General features: G+C 54.8%; 1 protein-coding gene across 2 annotated transcripts in view; it reads right to left on the reverse strand.

Annotated features, from left to right (window-relative positions):
• ADCY1 (adenylate cyclase 1) overlaps positions 1-17,758 on the reverse strand; it is a 116,447-nt gene that overhangs the window by 13,271 nt on the left and 85,418 nt on the right. For both annotated transcript variants that reach the window (XR_010945363.1, XM_067745730.1), the window contains exons 12-16: positions 13,124-13,213; positions 12,331-12,587; positions 11,922-12,048; positions 1,010-1,126; positions 151-297 (exon numbers count right to left, since the gene is read on the reverse strand). Coding sequence is in view for 1 of the 2 variants with exons in the window: in XM_067745730.1 (XP_067601831.1) it covers positions 151-297; positions 1,010-1,126; positions 11,922-12,048; positions 12,331-12,587; positions 13,124-13,213 (738 nt within the window). In the remaining variant the exon portion in view is untranslated. The remainder of the gene's footprint in view (positions 1-150; positions 298-1,009; positions 1,127-11,921; positions 12,049-12,330; positions 12,588-13,123; positions 13,214-17,758) is intronic.

Consider the following 17,758-nt stretch of genomic DNA (forward strand, 5'->3'; position numbering starts at 1 on the left):
CAAGGAGACAAAAGGCACGTGCTCCCCCTGGCCCCCTGCCATCCACAGAGCAACGTGCTACATCGGTGGACACAATTCAGGACTCGGTTGGAGGAGGGGCACCAGGCCGGCCCAGGCCCCAGGGGGTCAGGACTGTGGGGCGGCCCTTACCTCGTCGAAGTCGGCGATGATCTCGTTGAGGAGGCGCAGACACTCCACGCCCATGTTGTTGCCATCCAGCTCGATGTAGAAGTCGTTGAAGTTGGGGATGGAGGCGAACATGACCCCCACCTGCGAGTACGACTGGTAGTACAGGTCCTGGGGGTCAAAGGTTGGGTCAAGCACTGAAGAGGCAGGCAGAGCAGCATTGAGGGCTGGCGCTGGGAGCAGGGCCTGCGGACCAGTCCTGAGGCGTGGCTGCCAGGACGCGCCGGCACCCAGTGCCACACGAGGAGGGGGCTCGGAGGATCTAGGCCCACACGAGGTAAGTCAGCTCACAGGTGGGTGCAGAGCCCCCAGCCCAGCGGGACGAAAACATGAGCCCTGGAGCTATTTCAGGCCAAAGCTAGTGAAGCGAAGCCTGGAGGTTTGTGCCTTTAGGACCTAAAAGCCCAGCCGGAGCCTCTTTATTGCTGAGTCGGCTTTCAGAAGCCCTGCCCTATGCTGACTGGGTGGTCCCAGAGCTTTACTGCAGTAGGTCGCGGCCACTAGGACGTTCTGAGCAACCCAGACAGCTCTGAGCACAGAGAAGGGAGTGAACCGCCGGCCCTACGGGTGGGTGCGGCAGTTTCTAGGGGGCCACCCAGGACGTGCAGGCCTTGAAACGGCGCTTCCCAACCTCGTGTGCAGTTTACTGAAGCCCACTCGCCTTCCCTGTGGGGACAGTGGATGCTGTGCTCTCTCCCAGGATCAAAGGGGAGGGCACGCTAGCTCTGGGCACCTGTCACCCCCATGGCCCAGGGGCCTCAGATGGTCTAGTTCCCACCCTGCCCTTGGGGTGGCCGAGGGGCCTCTCCACCTCGGTGCTCACCATGTTGCGGGGGTTGGACATGAGGAAGTGCTGGGCGACGTGGGCCGGCAGGAGGTTGAAGAGAATCCTCTTGTTGTCCAGCTTCACCCTCTCCATGTCGTCCCTCTCCTCCTCTGCCTGGGGAGTGGTCCTCCGTTAGCCACTGGCCCGCCCACTCACGCTTCCCTGCTCGCTCGACTACCCGCCATGCAACAAGATTCTCGCCTGGACCAGACTCTGAACGCTCTTCCCCAATGTGCCCTGACGTCGGGGCATCCACGCTCATCTCTGCATCGTCCAGTTCGAGCAAGAGCCCTGCTTAGTCAGTTTAACACGACGCCCCACCCTTGACCTCTGATCACCCCGGTTATCTGATCGCGTTCCTCATCTCCGAGCCCAGCCAGGTGATGTCGGATCACCTTGGCCTGCTCTCAGCAGGGATCCTGTTAGGTCAGTTTAGCCGGAAGCCCCCTCACGCTGGATGCCTCCTTAGGGAGTTTCCCATCCACCGCCCCCCACCCTGCCCCTTGGCTACAAAGCCCCACTTGCCCGCCCTCTATTTTGGGTTGAGCCCGCTCTCTCTTCCGCTGCAGTGGTTGGTCCCTACGCCTGACGCAACACTCCCGAAAAATGTCTGCCTTACCCTCTTTAATGAGAGCTCTGAATTATTACACCTGTAACGCATGCTTCTTTCTGCTATCCAAGCTAAATGCCAAGTATGCCAACAGTTTCCACCAGGCTCATCTCCACGCCCCCTCCAGGGAGTGACTAGATCAACATTAGGGGCTCAGAGGATCCACGCAATTCTGGACTAGTCACCACCCGGCTCAGCTAGAGCTTCCAAAGGACAGACAATGAGGGGCCTGGCCCCAGTTTCCAGGGTCTACCCCCAGCCATCTTCTGGGGACCAGAGGCCTGAAGCAGCCCTCTGTGGGGCACGTGCCCACTCCCAGGACACACCAGGCCTCCAGCAGCCTCCGACGTGCCTCCAGAGCATTGCCGGCCTCACTGGGAATGCCCGAAGCCAGCGGTGGACCTTCCCTAAGCTCCTGCGTCCTCTAGAATCTCCTGGCTTTCAGCAGGACTCACAAGTCTCTGGGTGCTGAGACAAGCAGAAAGCTACAGGGGCCGGGGGGGCAGACCCAGCGGAGCAGAGGGTAGAAGCCGGCGGGTCCAACTGGGGGACACGGCCAAGCAGATGGCAGGTGCGGTACAGGTCCCAGCTGGCTGGCCTCTTAGCTCCAGGGCCCTGAGAGACTAATGCAACCAGTGGTGATGGCCCCACTCACTGGGCACCATGAGGGCTCAAGAGGCGATGGTGGCAAAGTGCTGAGGCCAGCCTCAGGTCAGGTGCCAGCCCTCAGAAATGGAGGCCACCGGATCACTGTGGGTCACTGTCCCCCACTTCCACATCTGGCACCTGGCCGTAGCCAGGGAAGGAGCTCAACTGGGGGGACATTACATCAGCATTACAGGGGCAACAAGCTCTTGAATGCAGTGACAATGTCACAGGCATGCCGTGTTGATGGCCTGCGGCCGCCACCAAAACCCACACCGTGGAGGGCAGCACACCCTGGTTCAAGTGGCCGGGTACAGAGCTCCAATTGCCTCGTCATAAAATGAAACACCCATTCATAGAGGCACCATTCCTACCTGTCAAGGGGTTAGGAGGGCGTGTGCTAGCTCGTAAGCCTTGAAGAGTGTCACCTATTTTTGGTGTTGTTATTATAATAACAGTGGAAGGGGTCGGCTACACGCTGCTGGGTTTCATGTAGTGATTCTACCAGTTAAAAGCAAGCATGTGAGACCCCCAAAGGTGGATGTGAGGAGGCCTCAGGCCACACCTGCCAGGAGGAAGGGGGCCCAGCCAGGAGTCCCAGGCCTCCTCTAGGGCGTTTTCTGGGAAAACGAGATGTGTGGTCCACAGGAGCCGTCAGTTAGCAACGGGGCTGATGCACGACAGGCTTCGTCCTGCCCCTTAAAGCGGGTAGACATGCTGCAGGTGAGGACAGAAGAAGGAGCCCAGGAGCCCCAGGACCCGGCTCAGACAAGCATGGACCCTGCAGACAGGGCTGTGGCTGCGGACAGCGGCTGAGATGGGTAACAGCAGACACAGCTGTGTGGGGAAGAAAGGCCTCACAAGGGAAACAGGAACCTCTCCTGAGACACATATAATTAATTTCCTGTTAACACGTGTGCACTGACACACAAAAGAAAGTTTCTTGAAAGATGAGGTAAAGAGAAAGTAAATAATAGTTTTTAACTAACAGGTGTTTAGAAATTTATTAATGACACAAAAATGTTTGCTCTCTCCAAAATATTAACGTTAACAGTATTTTAATGAATGCAGTGTAACTGAATATGTTTCAACTTTTTAAAAAATTTTGATTGATCACTTTGTGTGTTGAAAAGCTTTCGTTCTAATTTCGGTTTCTTTCAATTTATTTACAGCTAACTCAGATTTATGGGCTATCAGATTAACTCTCTTTCTAAATAATCAACTACTTTTTAATCCATCCACGGATGTGAACGTTTCTGTTGAAATCTGACTGATAAATGTCTATCTTCTTACAAACTAAGCAGAAGAAGTTGGATCGTTATATTTTTCACAAATAAGATGAAAATCCACTGAAGTTCTCTTTTTGTAAGACTTTCCAACCAGCCAGGAAGTATTGGTAAGAAAGAGCTGTGGGTAATATACATTATTCCTGTAAACAAAATCACACGACAGAGACACACCCAACATCCATTTTCAAAATGTTTTCTCGGGCTTCCCTGGTGGCGCAGTGGTTGAGAGTCCGCCTGCCGACGCAGGGGACACGGGTTCGTGCCCCGGTCTGGGAAGATCCCACATGCCGCAGAGTGGCTGGGCCCATGAGCCATGGCCACTGAGCCTGCGCGTCCAGAGCCTGTGTTCTGCAACGGGAGAGGCCACAGCGGTGAGAGGCCCACGTACCGCCAAAAAAAAAAAAAAAAAGTTTTTTCTACACCATAGTTTCCTTAGTTATCAAAGGGGAAGAGGAGGGGGGATAAATTAGGAGTTTGAGATTAACATATACACAGTACTATACATAAAATAGATAACCAACCTGAAACTAATACAACATGGTAAATCAACTATACTTCAACAAAAAAATTAAAAATTAAAGAATTAAATTAAAAAAGCACGTTCCTTCTCACGTGTCAAAAATCTGACCCCTGACTCTATAGGACAGATTATGGGAGCTTACCTTCCAGAAATTAATTACCAGGGGACACTTACAGACAGCTACACGGCATCTCAGAAGGGCACCCAGCCTGGGATCACTATCTTTTGGTAAACAGAACAGAGCAAAAACAAAAAACAGCACAACCTGACAACTCCCGGCAGATGACCGGTGAGCCGCTGTGCCCTGTGACTCTCGGTGTGACCCCTATGAGGTGCTGTGAAGCTTTCAGTCTAACCAGCCGAACAAGCAGACCCTGACCCAGCAGCTGGAGTTAAGGACAGCTCGCTAAAAATGAGCAATTGAGGGAGGGTGGCACCGGCCTCGCTATGCCTGGGAAGTGATGTCCCTGCCTGTGTCCTAGAAGTGACATCTGGCCAGGGTGAGATCAACCCAGCCAGCTCATTCTTCAACGAGGAAAGCATGTTTCTTAATTTTCAGATTCGCTCACTATAAACAGAACTTCTGATGTTGTTCCACAGTGTTCCGCAGAGAAACAGAAAGAATAGGGCAGATATAGATATACAGGAAGAGATTTATGAGGAGGAGTTGGCTCTCGTGATTATGGAGGCTGAGAAGTCCCACCATCTGCTGTCTGCAAACTGGAGACCCAGAAGACCTGGTGGTGTGACTCCTGAAGGTCTGAGAACCGGGGTGCTGAGGGCAGAGACGATGTCCCAGATCGTGTAGACAGGCGAGAGGGGCTCCAATTCTCCCTTCCTCCACCTTTCTGTTCTATTCAGGCCTCCCTCAATGGATTGGATGAGGCCCACCACATTAGGAGGGGGAATCTGTTCTACTGAACCCAATTCAAATGCTAATCTCATCTAGAGATACCCTTCCAGAGGTACGCAGAAAAACCTTTGGCCAAATAACTAGGCACCTCGTGATCCAGCCAAGTTCACACATAAGCTAACATCATGATGTCTTCTTCCAAAACCCCACTGTGCTATCTCACTTGCCTTCTGGGGTACACACACCCCCTCTTCGGGACGCCCAGGCTCTGAGAACCACCTCCTCCTGGGGAAGCACAGAAAGGGAAAGGGCCTTTCCAAAGCACACAGAGAAGCTGAGACAGAGGTCATCAGTCCCCAGGTGAGAAGGACTTCGTCTCTAACTCTTGAACTGAATCATTCCTAGTTGCCTCCCTTTGATAATTTAGTCTCACTTGAGGAAAAGGCACTCTGTGAGACATGCATCAACAACTGCATCAGCTGGGCAGGTGATCAATGATGGTGCTTGTCTCCATAGAGAGTGGCTGCCCTGCAGAGGGGACAAGTGTGGAGATTCAGGGTGGACCAGGCTGGTCAGGCCACACGGGGCACGGACATCCAGAGAAGCCCCCCACCCACTGTCAAGAGGGTGAAACACGAGGGGAGGTGGGGTCAGAGGAACAGAGATAAAGATGATAGCAGACTTATCGTTAAAAGGAATGCCAGACGAAAGGTGGCGGAACGTCTTTAACGCACTGAGCAGAAAAAAAGATCATGAACTCAGAATCCTATACCCAGCAAAAGTATCTTTCAACCACAAAGGCAAAATGAAGAGTTTTTTAGACACGCAAGAGGTGAAAGAATTCATCACCAACAGACTTGCAAGAAACATCAAAGTGGGTCCTTCAGGCAGAAGGAAGATGACAACAGACAGAAGCCTGGATCTGCACAGAGGAATGAAAAGCACCAGAAATCATAACTATGTGGGTAAACAAAAAATACTCTTTCTCATTATAACATATCTTTAAAACAGACTTTAATGTTTATGATGGAAATGATAATATATTTGGGGGGTTATAATATATGTACAAATAAAATCTATGATGATGTCAATGGCAAAATCCCTAGGATGGAAGAAACTGATGTACGTCCTGTTGTTATGGTTCTTATACTATATGTGAGGTCGTATAATACCACTTGAAGACAAGCTATGATAAGTACCCATTAAAAAAATACAACAAAGAGTTAGAGCTAATAAGAAAAGAGGGAGATCAAGTGGAATAATAGAAATATTTAATTAACCTAAAATAGAAAAAGAGGAAAATGAAAACAAAGCACAGATGGGACAAACAGGAAACAGCAACATGGAAGATTAAAGATTAAAATCCAACCACATCCATAATCACATTAATTGTAAACGGAACAGCTCGATTAAAAGGCAAGATCCAATTGTATGTTGCTTATATGAAATCCACTTTAAATAAAAAGATACAAATAGGTTAAAAGTAAAATGATGGAAAAACATATAACAAGAGAGCTGGATTACCTATATTAATATCAGACAAAGCAGACTGCAGAGCTAAGCATATTACCTGGAAAAAGAAGGTCTTTTTTTAGGGATCGATATTTATTTGGAGTTTTTGGTTTTAGCCCACAGGTATACAATAGCGTCTTCTTTTTTTTTTTTTTTTTTTTTTTGCGGTACGCGGGTCTCTCACTGTTGTGGCCTCTCCCGTTGTGGAGCACAGGCTCCGGATGCGCAGGCCCAGCGGCCATGGCTCACGGGCCCAGCCGCTCCGCGGCATGTGGGATCTTCCCGGACCGGGGCACGAACCCGTGTCCCCTGCATCGGCAGGTGGACTCTCAACCACTGTGCCACCAGGGAAGCCCGAAGAGCGACTTTTTATTGATCAGAGGAAAAAGGTTTCAATTTATCAAGAGGACATAATCCTAAATATTTATGCACCTAATAACAGATCATCAAAATACATACAAAAACTGACAGAACTGCAACAAGTTCTATCCACAGCTGTAGTTAGAAATTCCAACACCATTCTCTCAAAACTTGATAGAATGACTAGAGAGAAAATCAGAACCTGAATTAACTGACATATATAAAACACCATCCAACAGCGACAGAACCTCTCCCTGGCTAACTCCTCCAAAATCTCCAAGACTCTATCAGGTGTTATCTTTATAGGCTAATGTCACCAACTTGGGGGCCTGGTCAGGCCGTGGGCCTGTCATGCGTGTGGAGAAAGGAGGCCTGGGAAGTGACTGGAGAAGGAGCTGCAGCAGGCCTCAGCTCAGCCCAGCCACTGGGAACTCCACGTCTGAGCTCCCCCCGGCCACCGAGTGCTGAGAATGGCCGCTGCACAAGTGGGAATTACCGTCGGAATAGGCATTCATTGTAGAGAGAGAAATTTTTATCATAATCAAAATTATAAGTGTCATCATGATTATCTACTGAGTTCAAAGAAAAAAAATCACTGGAGCAAAGGCATTCCGATAGTTCCAGATTAAGAGGTTGAGGAAGTCGTCAGGAAGGAAAAGCCCATCTGTTTATTTAGGTTTATAGAACCAGCTGGGTCTCAATAAATAATTAACCCACTGAGTCTTTGGTCTGGCAATTTTGCAACAGTTCGAGGCACTCTGATGTGCCTCTGCACGACATGCTGAAATATCCAGAGGGCAAATGGGCAAAGTCTAGAAATTTCCTTGTTTTGCTGCGTTTACAGGAAAGCGAGGCGTTTCTCGTTACACATCGTTAGAAAAATATGTCAGTGTGTTCCATGTAGGCAACCCTTCCCCCATGACACAGAGGTCCTCTCCTGCACCAGACTCCCTGGAAAGCGCTCTTCACAGTGGGGCCGGGTGTGCAAGGGATATCGCTGGCAGAGGACCCCAGGACAGGGTCAACCACTGGACTTAGTAACATTTAAGGGGACACCAATGCCAAGAACAGCTCTTGCCAATCCAGATGAGAGAACCTGCCTGCCTGCCTGGGGGAAGGGGTCCCCAGCTGGGGGAGTCGACAGCCAGGGCCTCAATCCCACTCTCTGAGCATGAGGTCCAGAACGGGCACCCAGTCAAAGAGTGGGAAACCCCATCTCCCACACTCCCAAGCCGGTCCAGCGCTTCCTGGCTCATCCTAAGACCGTTCTTCTCTAGCTCTGAGTAGCTACTCATAACTGAAAGATCTTAAACCAGAGGGCCCAGCGGACGGCGAGTAGACACATCTCGGGCACCAGCCTGCCCGGTCACCCTGGATACCCGGCCGGAGCCGGACAAGACCAAGTTCAGCGGCACAGCCCACCACAAAGGGGCCGTCCTCCCTTACCTGGCACGGCTTTGGCAAACTGCAGCAGCCGCATCCCCTTTCCAGGAATGGTGTGCGCCGGCCTCTTCCCCTGGCGTCTGTGCTGACCCAGGACCCACCCAGAGGGCTCTACCTACAGGCCCCCTTGCCGCTGGCTTCTGGCCGGGCTCGGCCGGTGGGAACATCAGTAGGGGCTGGGAGGGAGGCAGGAGAGCGTGGCTGGGTCCCTCCCAGCTTGGTCACTGGGGGCTGGCTGTGTCCCTTGGCGGAAGGTCGTGAATCCTGTCTGGTGGCCCAGATTGTCCCAGGTGCTGAGGACCCCTTCCACTGTGGTGCCCTGGGCACTGCACCAGCCTGGGGTTGTCCTATCGCTGCCCCACCTTTCAGATGGTCCAAGTGCCATTAGCTCTCTTGACCTCACTGGTCTGGAGCGCGCCCTCTGCCCTCTGCCCAGACTGAGTGCTACGTGCCTGAGACCACACCCACCTCTACCGCAACCCCCGCGCCTGATGGATAACCACGCCCGGGCTCTACAGGGCCACTTCCAAGTTGCCCCCTGTTGGCCCCTGTGACTGTGGGGTCCCCACCCAGGGGTGCCTCCCCCTGCCCCTGCTCCATCACACTCCATGGCCAGGCCACCTTCCAGAGACAGGGATGGGATCCTGCCACCCTGGCTTTGGGGCCAGCAGTCAGCCCTGCCCACAGAGAACGGGGGGCTCTGACCCCTCAATGGTCTCCCCGCCACCCTTTCCCCCCGGGGTCTCTGTGAAGTTCCCCCTCCTGGCACACACCTTGTCCCCTTTCCTCGACGCCAGCCCCTCACCCCTCCACGGTTGAGTCTCAAGCGTCCAAGAGGCCCAGAGAAGCCCAGGCTCTTCCCAGAAGCCTGGCTGGGCATGGTGTGCACATGTCGGTGGGGCTGCGGCCTCGATCTGGCACCGGTGAAGGCGGCTGCCTGAGTCCCCCGAGGAGCGGGGTGAGCCAGAATCAGGTGGATTCCCACCCTTACGCCCTCACCAGGGGCCCTGCCCAAGCTGCACAGGAACTGGGGCCAGTGCTCTCCAGAGAGCCCACCTGGGGGGTCCCTGCCTGTGCAGAGGGAGCCAGGGGGCTCAGATCTCAGCGGCCTCCTGCCCACCTGGAATCCAGGTATGGAGTGAAGACAGGGCTGGGCCACAGGCCCCTGCGAATCAGGGGTCTGTCCCAGCAAGGGCTGGCTCAGGGCTCCCACTGGCCGCACACAGGGAGTCAGTGTGTCCAGAACAGGCACTGACTTAAGAGTACAGGCTGAAGAATAAAGAAACAGGCAAATCCACAGGGACAGAAAGTAGATGAGTGCTGGCTCAGGGCTGGGGGGTGGCTAGAAATGGGGAGCGACCGCTAATGGTTATGGGGGGTTCCTTGGGCAGCGTAAAAATGTACTAAAACTGACTGTGGTGTTGGTTGCGCGATGCTGTGAATATACTGAAAGCCACGGAATTGTATACTTTAGATGGGTGCGTGAACCACGTGGGATGTGAACTACACCTCAGCAAAGCTGCTGTATAAAAAGGAATAAATAAGCCATGCTTTTCACCTAGCATATCCGTGTGTGCACAGACAGATACACACACACACACACACACACACACACACACACACGCACATTTTCTTTCTTTTGTTTACCCAGAGTAATGGAATGATTGCTCATGATCTTGAATACAACCTGCCCTGGTGTGCAGACAGCAACCTGTTTTAGTAGCATCTGTCTTTTCCAGGTTAATTAAACTAGAGGGTGAACAGTAGTTTCCACTGGAGTGGCCGCTGCCTTCCGCCGCCATCACAGCCAGCCCTCCCATCCCCCCTCCCTGCCCCTCCTTCCCACAGGGAGAACACCCAGCAGTGGCTCCGGAGAGAGCCCAGTGGGGCCTGCAGCCTGTCAGACGTAACACGGTGTCTGCACCGACTGTGCGCCAAGCCTGCTGGGAAGGGAACTGTAATCGTTCCTCACTGCAGTGGCTAATTGCATGTGTCAACCTGACTGGGCCACAGGGCGCCCGGATCACTGGTGAGCATCCCTTCTGAGTGTGTCTGAAGGAGAGATTAGCTCTGAATAGCTGGACTGCGGGAGGAGGTCGTCCGCTCCAATGTGGGCGGGCGTCATCCAATCCCCTGGGGCCTGAAGGGAAGAAAATAGCAGAGGAGGGGCACTCCGCTCTCAGCCTGAGCTGGGGCGTCCATCTTCCCCCTCCCTCGGACATCAGCACTCCCGGTTTCTGACCTTGGGACCCGGACTGGACTACGTACACCCCAGCACTCCTGTTCTCTCACGGCAGGTGGCAGACGGCGGGACGTGTCAGCCTCCGTAACCTCGCAGGCCAATCCCGGGAATAAACCTCCTCTCTGCAGAACCCAACCAATACACTCCCACACGGGATTAGGGTCCTCACTCCATTCTACTGCGGACCAGGGACCCCAAGTGGAGTTGTGGGATTCCCGAGGAGGACCACTTAACTCTAGGCCCACCTCCTGCCCACCCGACACAGCTGACCAGCGAGGGCCTCAGCCACTGACCTCCTGCCTATTCCACCGCAGGACACGGACAGGCGTCATCCGTCTTCCTGAAGCAAGGGTGTGGGCAGGCAGAAAAAAAAGGAGACTGGGCCCCCCAGCAGGCGGGGAGAGTGTGGGGTGACGGCGGGGTGCACCCAGACACCTGGCTCAGAGCCACGTGGCTCTGGACTGGGACCCTGGCTGCACACAGGGTCCCTGGTATGCGGACACTCCCACCCACCACAGACCTGCTGGGACCTCCAGTCATTCCAGCCCTGGCCCTGGGCACGTCACATCTGTGTCTGAGCCCCATCTGTAATCCCACCTCCCGGGCAGGGCTGCTGTGAGGACGGAACAGAATGAACTCCCTCAGACAGCTGCTTCTTCATGTGTCAGAATGAGAAGACTCTCCTGCAGCCTCTGTTCTACTGCACACCTGCCTCCCCATTTTTAGACGAGGAAACCAAGGGGAAGCAATGTGTCCAGAGCCAGGAAGTGTGCAACTTACACAGATGGAGTCTGGCCTCTGGACCAGAAAGCCGGAAGCCCTCTGTTCCCAGAGTCGGGGACACAGAGCAGGTGACAAGGGGACAAGGAACAGGTGATGAGGGGGCTCGGAGACACACCACACCACGTGTGACCTGGGCTGGGCCCAGAAGTGGCCCTGGGTATGCCCGGTGCGCCTGTGCTCTGAGGTCATCGCCTGACACAGGGGCTCAGGGCCCAGGACAGCTCACGGGTCTGCTACTCCTCCGTGTCTCTCCCTCTCGTTTCAGCATTCCCCAGCATGCACTGTAAAAACATCAGGTCCCGGCCCCCAACCACAGACCTAAATCTGGAGCGGGCCACGCGAGATTCGGCATCTTCAGGAATTTTCCACGAGCCTCATGAGACCCGCTGTCACGTCCGGCCAGCGGAGGCCGAGCCCCTCTGCACCGTCACCCCTCTGCCAGCACGCCTTTGCTCACGGCTGACAAAGCAGTCAGACTCTGACCGTCGCACAGGGCTCGTCAGACCGCCCCCCGCCTGCCTGCCTTCCTGCTCCTTAGCCCCAGTGGCTCCACCCACAGAGCCGCCAGCGTCCAGCCGGGAGCCCCCACCTGACACCTCTCCCAAGGGGCCCCCGCCCCCCCACCCCACGGAAGCAGAGGGGCTCCTCTTGCCTGTGCGGCCCACAGGTAGTCCAGCCGCAGCTTGACGTCCACCTGCCGGGCGTGCAGGGCCAGCGTGCACGAGAACAGGAGGATGGCCACGATCGGCTCAAAGCTGCGGCCCGAGACGGCGTCACCCCTTGGGGAAGAAAAGGAAGGAAACCCACGTCAGTGTCCCGAACGCAAGGCCGGTCCCCAGAGGCCCCTCAGACGCGACACCCCCAGCGGCGCCCGGGACTGACCCGGGCGGAGAGCCCCATCCCCGGGGAAACCCGAGGAGTGGCTGGAACGTGGGTCCAAGTGAAGAAAGGGAGAAGCCCCGGCACCGGCGAGCTTCTGTTCAGCAAATCGGAACACAGGGCCCCTCGCGTGGACACAGGCGATGCCTGGCCACCGGCTCTAGCCGGAACAGCGTACCTACCCCACGGCCTTCGTGTACCCGCCGAGCTCCAGGACGAGGATGTAGGAGGTGGTAAGCACGGCAAGCAGGATCATTTTTGGCAAGGAGGACACCCGCAGGAATACAGCCAGCGGGAGGGTGCCCACGAGGCCACACAGCAGGGCGTGGGGCGCAGACTCGCAGGGCGCGGCGGGCAGCACGCGGTCCCGGCGCCCAGACGACAGGATCACCAGGGACCCGTTGGGACTGGAGCTCCAGGCCCAAGGCAGGCAGCCCACCTGGAAGGGGGACAGAGGACCCAGGAGCGTGGGAGGAGCCCCACTCAGGACACTCACGCGCCCTGCTCCCAGCCCCCTACGGCCTCCCGCTCCAACCCGCTCCCCCGGCGCCATCAGCCGGGCCTCGGAAACTTCTGCCTGCTCCCGGCCCTGCTAGTCTCCTGACTACCCAAGAGGGGGCAGTCTCCCCAGGGCCTGGGCCTGGGGGCATGAAACCCCTACCATCCTCCCAAACCACTCAGCTCCATCCTGTCCCTCCCCCCACCCCCTCCTTCCTGTTTCTCTGCCCAAGCTTCATCCTCTGCGCACTGCGAAGGCCGGGCCTCCATTCCCAGGAGGATCGCGTGTCCTGCACTGGGTGACGTCCCCTTCCCACCCCGCACTTCCTTGAGCACCCCCAGGCCCACCTCTGATCCCCTTGTTTCCCTCCCCAGCCCAGGGCCAGGCCCTCCAGGGTGGTCCCCGCAGGGCCCCCCACGTACCTGCGCCTGGCAGCTCTCACCACGCCCAGCCCCGTGCTCAGCAGAGACACTCACCACACAGCCTTGGGCCACGGAGTAGATTAAGACCACGATGAAGATACACAGGACGGTGCGGATCTGGATCGTCAGGCACCCTGGAAAACACTGAACAACAAAATGCTATTGAGAAAACGGCCTCTTGTTACAAAGTCGATCGTGTTCACAGTAAATCACAGTGCAGACTGTTGAAAGCCACCTGTACGCAGCTAGAGTCTCACCGACTACTCATCCTTCACACGCCTTTCTTGGCTGTTTTCATATAATTAATCTCCCCGGTGGAAAAGCTGCCCAAACTAAAAAAGACGAAAACTGAAGCCTTTAAATTAAAAAGATGCTGTGACGCTGAGTGGCACTGACAATCACTGAACAGATTACCTTGACGTGTTCAGAATACTGCATCCTTCTATCTCAGAAATGGTAAGACTTTCCATTCATTTGTGTCTTACATGCTTTAACTAAGTTTTATCATTTTCTTCACACAGGCTTTATAAAATTTTTGTCATTAGAAGTCTTATGTTAAGTCTATTTAATAAACACATTTTGCAATATTCAAAAAATGATGTCATGGATAAAAGACGTTCTTCTTAGACTCACACTTCTGAAATTAGAAACAAAAACGAAAATAGAGACCACAGGGAGATTACAGAAAACACCGACCAGCCAGGGAGCCCGGGACCATCTACACGGTTATCCCTCTATCCTCCCCACTGTGAAGTCGGAATCATTACCGACCCCGCTCTACCGGTGAGGAAATGCGGCCCAGACACCACTCACTCTCCAGTCCAGGAGACACAGGGTGGGCCGCTCCAGCTCACACAGTGGTGGACGTGGATCTGGGTCCCAGTTCTAGGCTTGAATACTGTTGTATTTTCCTTGAAACACAGATCTCCTCTGAGGTCCTCACGCAGAGGAGCTGTTCTGCGGCGGTGTGAGCCCCACTGTCTTAGTACCTGCATCATGCCCATCCCAGTCTTCTCTCCCACTGAGCCCTGGGCAAGGCCGTGGATGTTCAGGGGGACTCCTGCCCCCAGCCCCAAGAAGCACAGGCTGCTCACCCTTTTACTCAGCAAACCCTGGAGACACCGCCACCGGGAGTGGGGCCTGGCCCCTGGTGCTGCGGGAGAGGTGAAAACAGGACAAATGTCTCTCGGGAGGTTATGAGTGGAGGGCCACTGGCCAAGGCTGGGCAAGCCCCGCCCACGGTGTGTCCCGCTCTGGGCCTGGAGGGTGGACGTGGATGTACAGCTGGGTTGCTGATGCCTTTGGGCCACCCAAGGAAGGGCAGCCTTGGGCTGAGCCGGCACATAGGGGCAGTTAGAAGACCCAGAGAGAAACTGGTCTCAGGTAGTTGAATGGAGTCACTGGATAAAACCAGCCCTGGGCCCACCCTCCTCCCCTCCCTCTCTCCCTCCCTCTGAATTTTCTGAATATAGAGGACAATAAATTCCCTTTATCATTTAAGACCATTTGAGCTGGCTCTTCCGTTACCTGCAAAATAACATTGTTTAAGGCCGCCCCTGGATCACACAATGGTGAAGAGCTGTGACGGCCAGCCTCGGGGTACTGAGACCCTCTTCACTCCATGCTAACTGCCTGATCCTACGAACGTGTTTGATTGAATACACAAGAGTTAAAATACCTCTCTGGAAATTAATGACAATCACAAGGACCCACGTGGAGTTGGGGCTTGTTTGCTGGGAGCAACTAGAGGGTAAGAACACAGGCATGATAAGAAGGGCTGTCTGTTCATTTTAAGACTGCTGGCCGCCTTTTTTACAGTTAATTTGGGTCAACTTATTAGTTCTTGAGCAAAAAAACAAATATACAGGCGCGCACACACAGACACACACACACACACACACAGACACACACACACATCTCCACAGACCTAAAAACAGCATGAAAAATAGTTTGTCATAATATAGAAAAAAGGTAGCTGATCTGACATAAACAATGGAAAATTCCCCCAGAACGTGACCCACAATTAGTCAAAGGTGACCCAGGGGGTTGTCTATCGTTGCCACATCCTCAGAGCATGCTGTCACTGTCTCACGAAGGGACTCTGCAGCAATGGCCAGGCTGAGCGCCCGGGACCCCACGGTCAGACGGGGATTCACAGCCTGAGCTGAATTTCACAAAGGACCCCAGCAGTGTGACAAGGGCGCGAGGCAAGGGGATGCAGAGCAAGGCCCTGCCCTGTGCTCTGCAGAGAAGCGGAGCCGTGGAGCGTGCTGTGACCAGGGCGCGACACACGGAAGAAACCGCGGCCGCGCCAGATGGCCGGCGAACGGAGGGGTGACCGCCCGGCACCGTGGAAGGTCAGTCCTAATGCGGGCGACACTCCGCCGGAGCCGCGTGGCTGCAGAGTCTCAACGACCTAGGCAAAGGCGACAACTACACAACCGCAGCCTTCTCCACTCAGCCCTGCCTCTGCGCTCTGGGCTTATTCTCCGCCCATGCGTGTTGAGGGCCCAGAGAAGCACCGGGCGTGGCCAGAGACCACGTGCTCCCATGGGGGCGGGGCTTCAGAGGCTTCTGACCAGGCATCAAACCTGGCATCAGCCTTTGGCTAAGATCAAGTGTAGTAAGAACCGCGTTTTACACTACGGCGCACAGGTACACACAACTGAAGCAAACTTCCAGGAAACCCTGACTACAGTTGATGTAGGATGGCATTTTCATTCATTCCTATTCCATTCCTTTTGTTCACATCTCACAAAAACCTAAGAAAACCAAAAAACCACACATAAAAACAAGCCAAAAAAACCCCAATTTCACAGCCCCCCAGAGAGTTGCAATTTGAAGTTTAAAAAATATGACTTACCCTATGCTAAATACATGAACTCAACCCCACACAGATGCACTGCAGAAGCCACTGGGGCTGAGGTAGAAAAGGATGCGTCACGGGGAGGGCGGGGCACTCTCAGGGGCTAGCAGAGCCCTCAAGTTTGTCCCCGGAGGGTCACTGTCCTCTGCTGAGGCTCCGTCTCCCTCCCCAAGGAGGGAAAACCTACAGGTTTTCTAACTTCCCAGGCACTGTCCATTCATCGACGACGTCCAGTGTAAGCGGAATCTCACCACCACTGCAGACCTCCTCCCTGCCTTCCCCACCCACTGCAGGTGGCTCGCAGGGTCTAGGGTGGGCCGGGCCGGGGGCAGGAAGCCTTCCTCCCCGGAGGCCAGCCCTGCCAGGGCCGTAGGGAGGGCAGGAAGCCCAAGGCAGGAGCCCCACCTCCTGAGCGGTACCTTCGCTCAGGGGACCACAAAAGGGTGACTGGGACGGCGGACAGAAAAGTGAGGCTGAAATACGGGAAGAATGTGTGCCAGGCCCTGCTCCCAGTACATCATGAATATCCTTTCACGGACGGAGACACTGAGGCCCTCGCGCTGGCAGCCCCTAGCAATGGAGCTGCCACACCGGCTGCATGCCCTGGCTGCGGCCGCTTCTATGTCACAGAGGAAGGCACTCTGCCCAGTTGACTCCCAGGCCTTCTCGGGGATGCTCAGCTGCAATGGACCCTCCCGCCTGCGTGCACAGCCGTGACCACTCACGTCTCCCCATCTCAGCACGTGCTGGCCTCTGCGGGACGACCCTGCCCCCGCTGCCTGTACCCACCCTCCCCAGCCAGAGCCTGCCTGCTGTCTGACCCCTCCTGTCGCCTGGCGCCCAGTCTTCTGCACAAGCCCCATGGTGAGCTCAGAGCCCGGCGCAGGGCCTGCGAAGGGGAGTGTGCGAGTGTGTAAACTGGCCCCTGAACTGGCGCGCGCCGGCCGGGCGACCTGCAGCTGCCTGCTGCCAGGACCATGCACGCTGCACCCCGCTGCTTCCTGACCATCGCTCTGAGTGGACCCATGAAGCAATGGATCAAAATCGCACACCTAGAAAAAATGCTCAGGCCCATGGGGGAGGGCAAGGAGGGGTATGTGGGTGGAAAGAAAGGGGCTGGGGGAGCCAGGGTCACCTCCTCCAGGAAAACTGTCCACCAGGTGCACAGATTCTGAACACTGGGGATGAATGGGACGGGCTAAGAAATTAGCATCCACTTGCCATGCTTTCACTTGAAATCAGGTGAATAAAGCAATCTTATCTGAAGTGGGAAATTCCAGTTTACCAAACCAGACGCCACTCCATCTATGAAATCAAAGAGCTGGGAACGTGGTTTGAATAAATAGTATTTTTTCTTACTCAACAAGTTACCCATGAATAATAAAAAATTTAAATAAATAAAACTAGAGCCGATCTTCTCAAGAAGTAGCTGTTTTCCACAACTGTGCAAAAATAACCCTGGGTCGGTCAGACGTGACACGTGGGGGTCTAGTGGGGACAGGGGACATTTGAAAAGGAAGGTTCAGGATGGGAGAGAGGCGTGCGGGACCAGGACAGAGCCCTCTTCCAGGAGCCATGGGCGACACGGGGCCACGCACTCAGCCCTGGCTCCAAAGCCAATGAAGCATCCTCGAGAGTGTGGCCGCCCCAGGCTAGGACGGGAACCCACGACGAGCCACAGGACGCTCCATCCGCAGAGAAGAGCGTCACACCTTGTGTTCGTTTATCCAGTCACTACCAATCACCCACCCTTGTGTCCATGGGGCACCTTCCCAGAACTCCAAACTGCACCTGGCATATCATGACGGGCTTCATGAACTCCC

This window comes from Pseudorca crassidens, chromosome 8 (genome assembly GCF_039906515.1).
Source record: "Pseudorca crassidens isolate mPseCra1 chromosome 8, mPseCra1.hap1, whole genome shotgun sequence".
Taxonomy (NCBI): Eukaryota; Metazoa; Chordata; class Mammalia; order Artiodactyla; family Delphinidae; genus Pseudorca; species Pseudorca crassidens.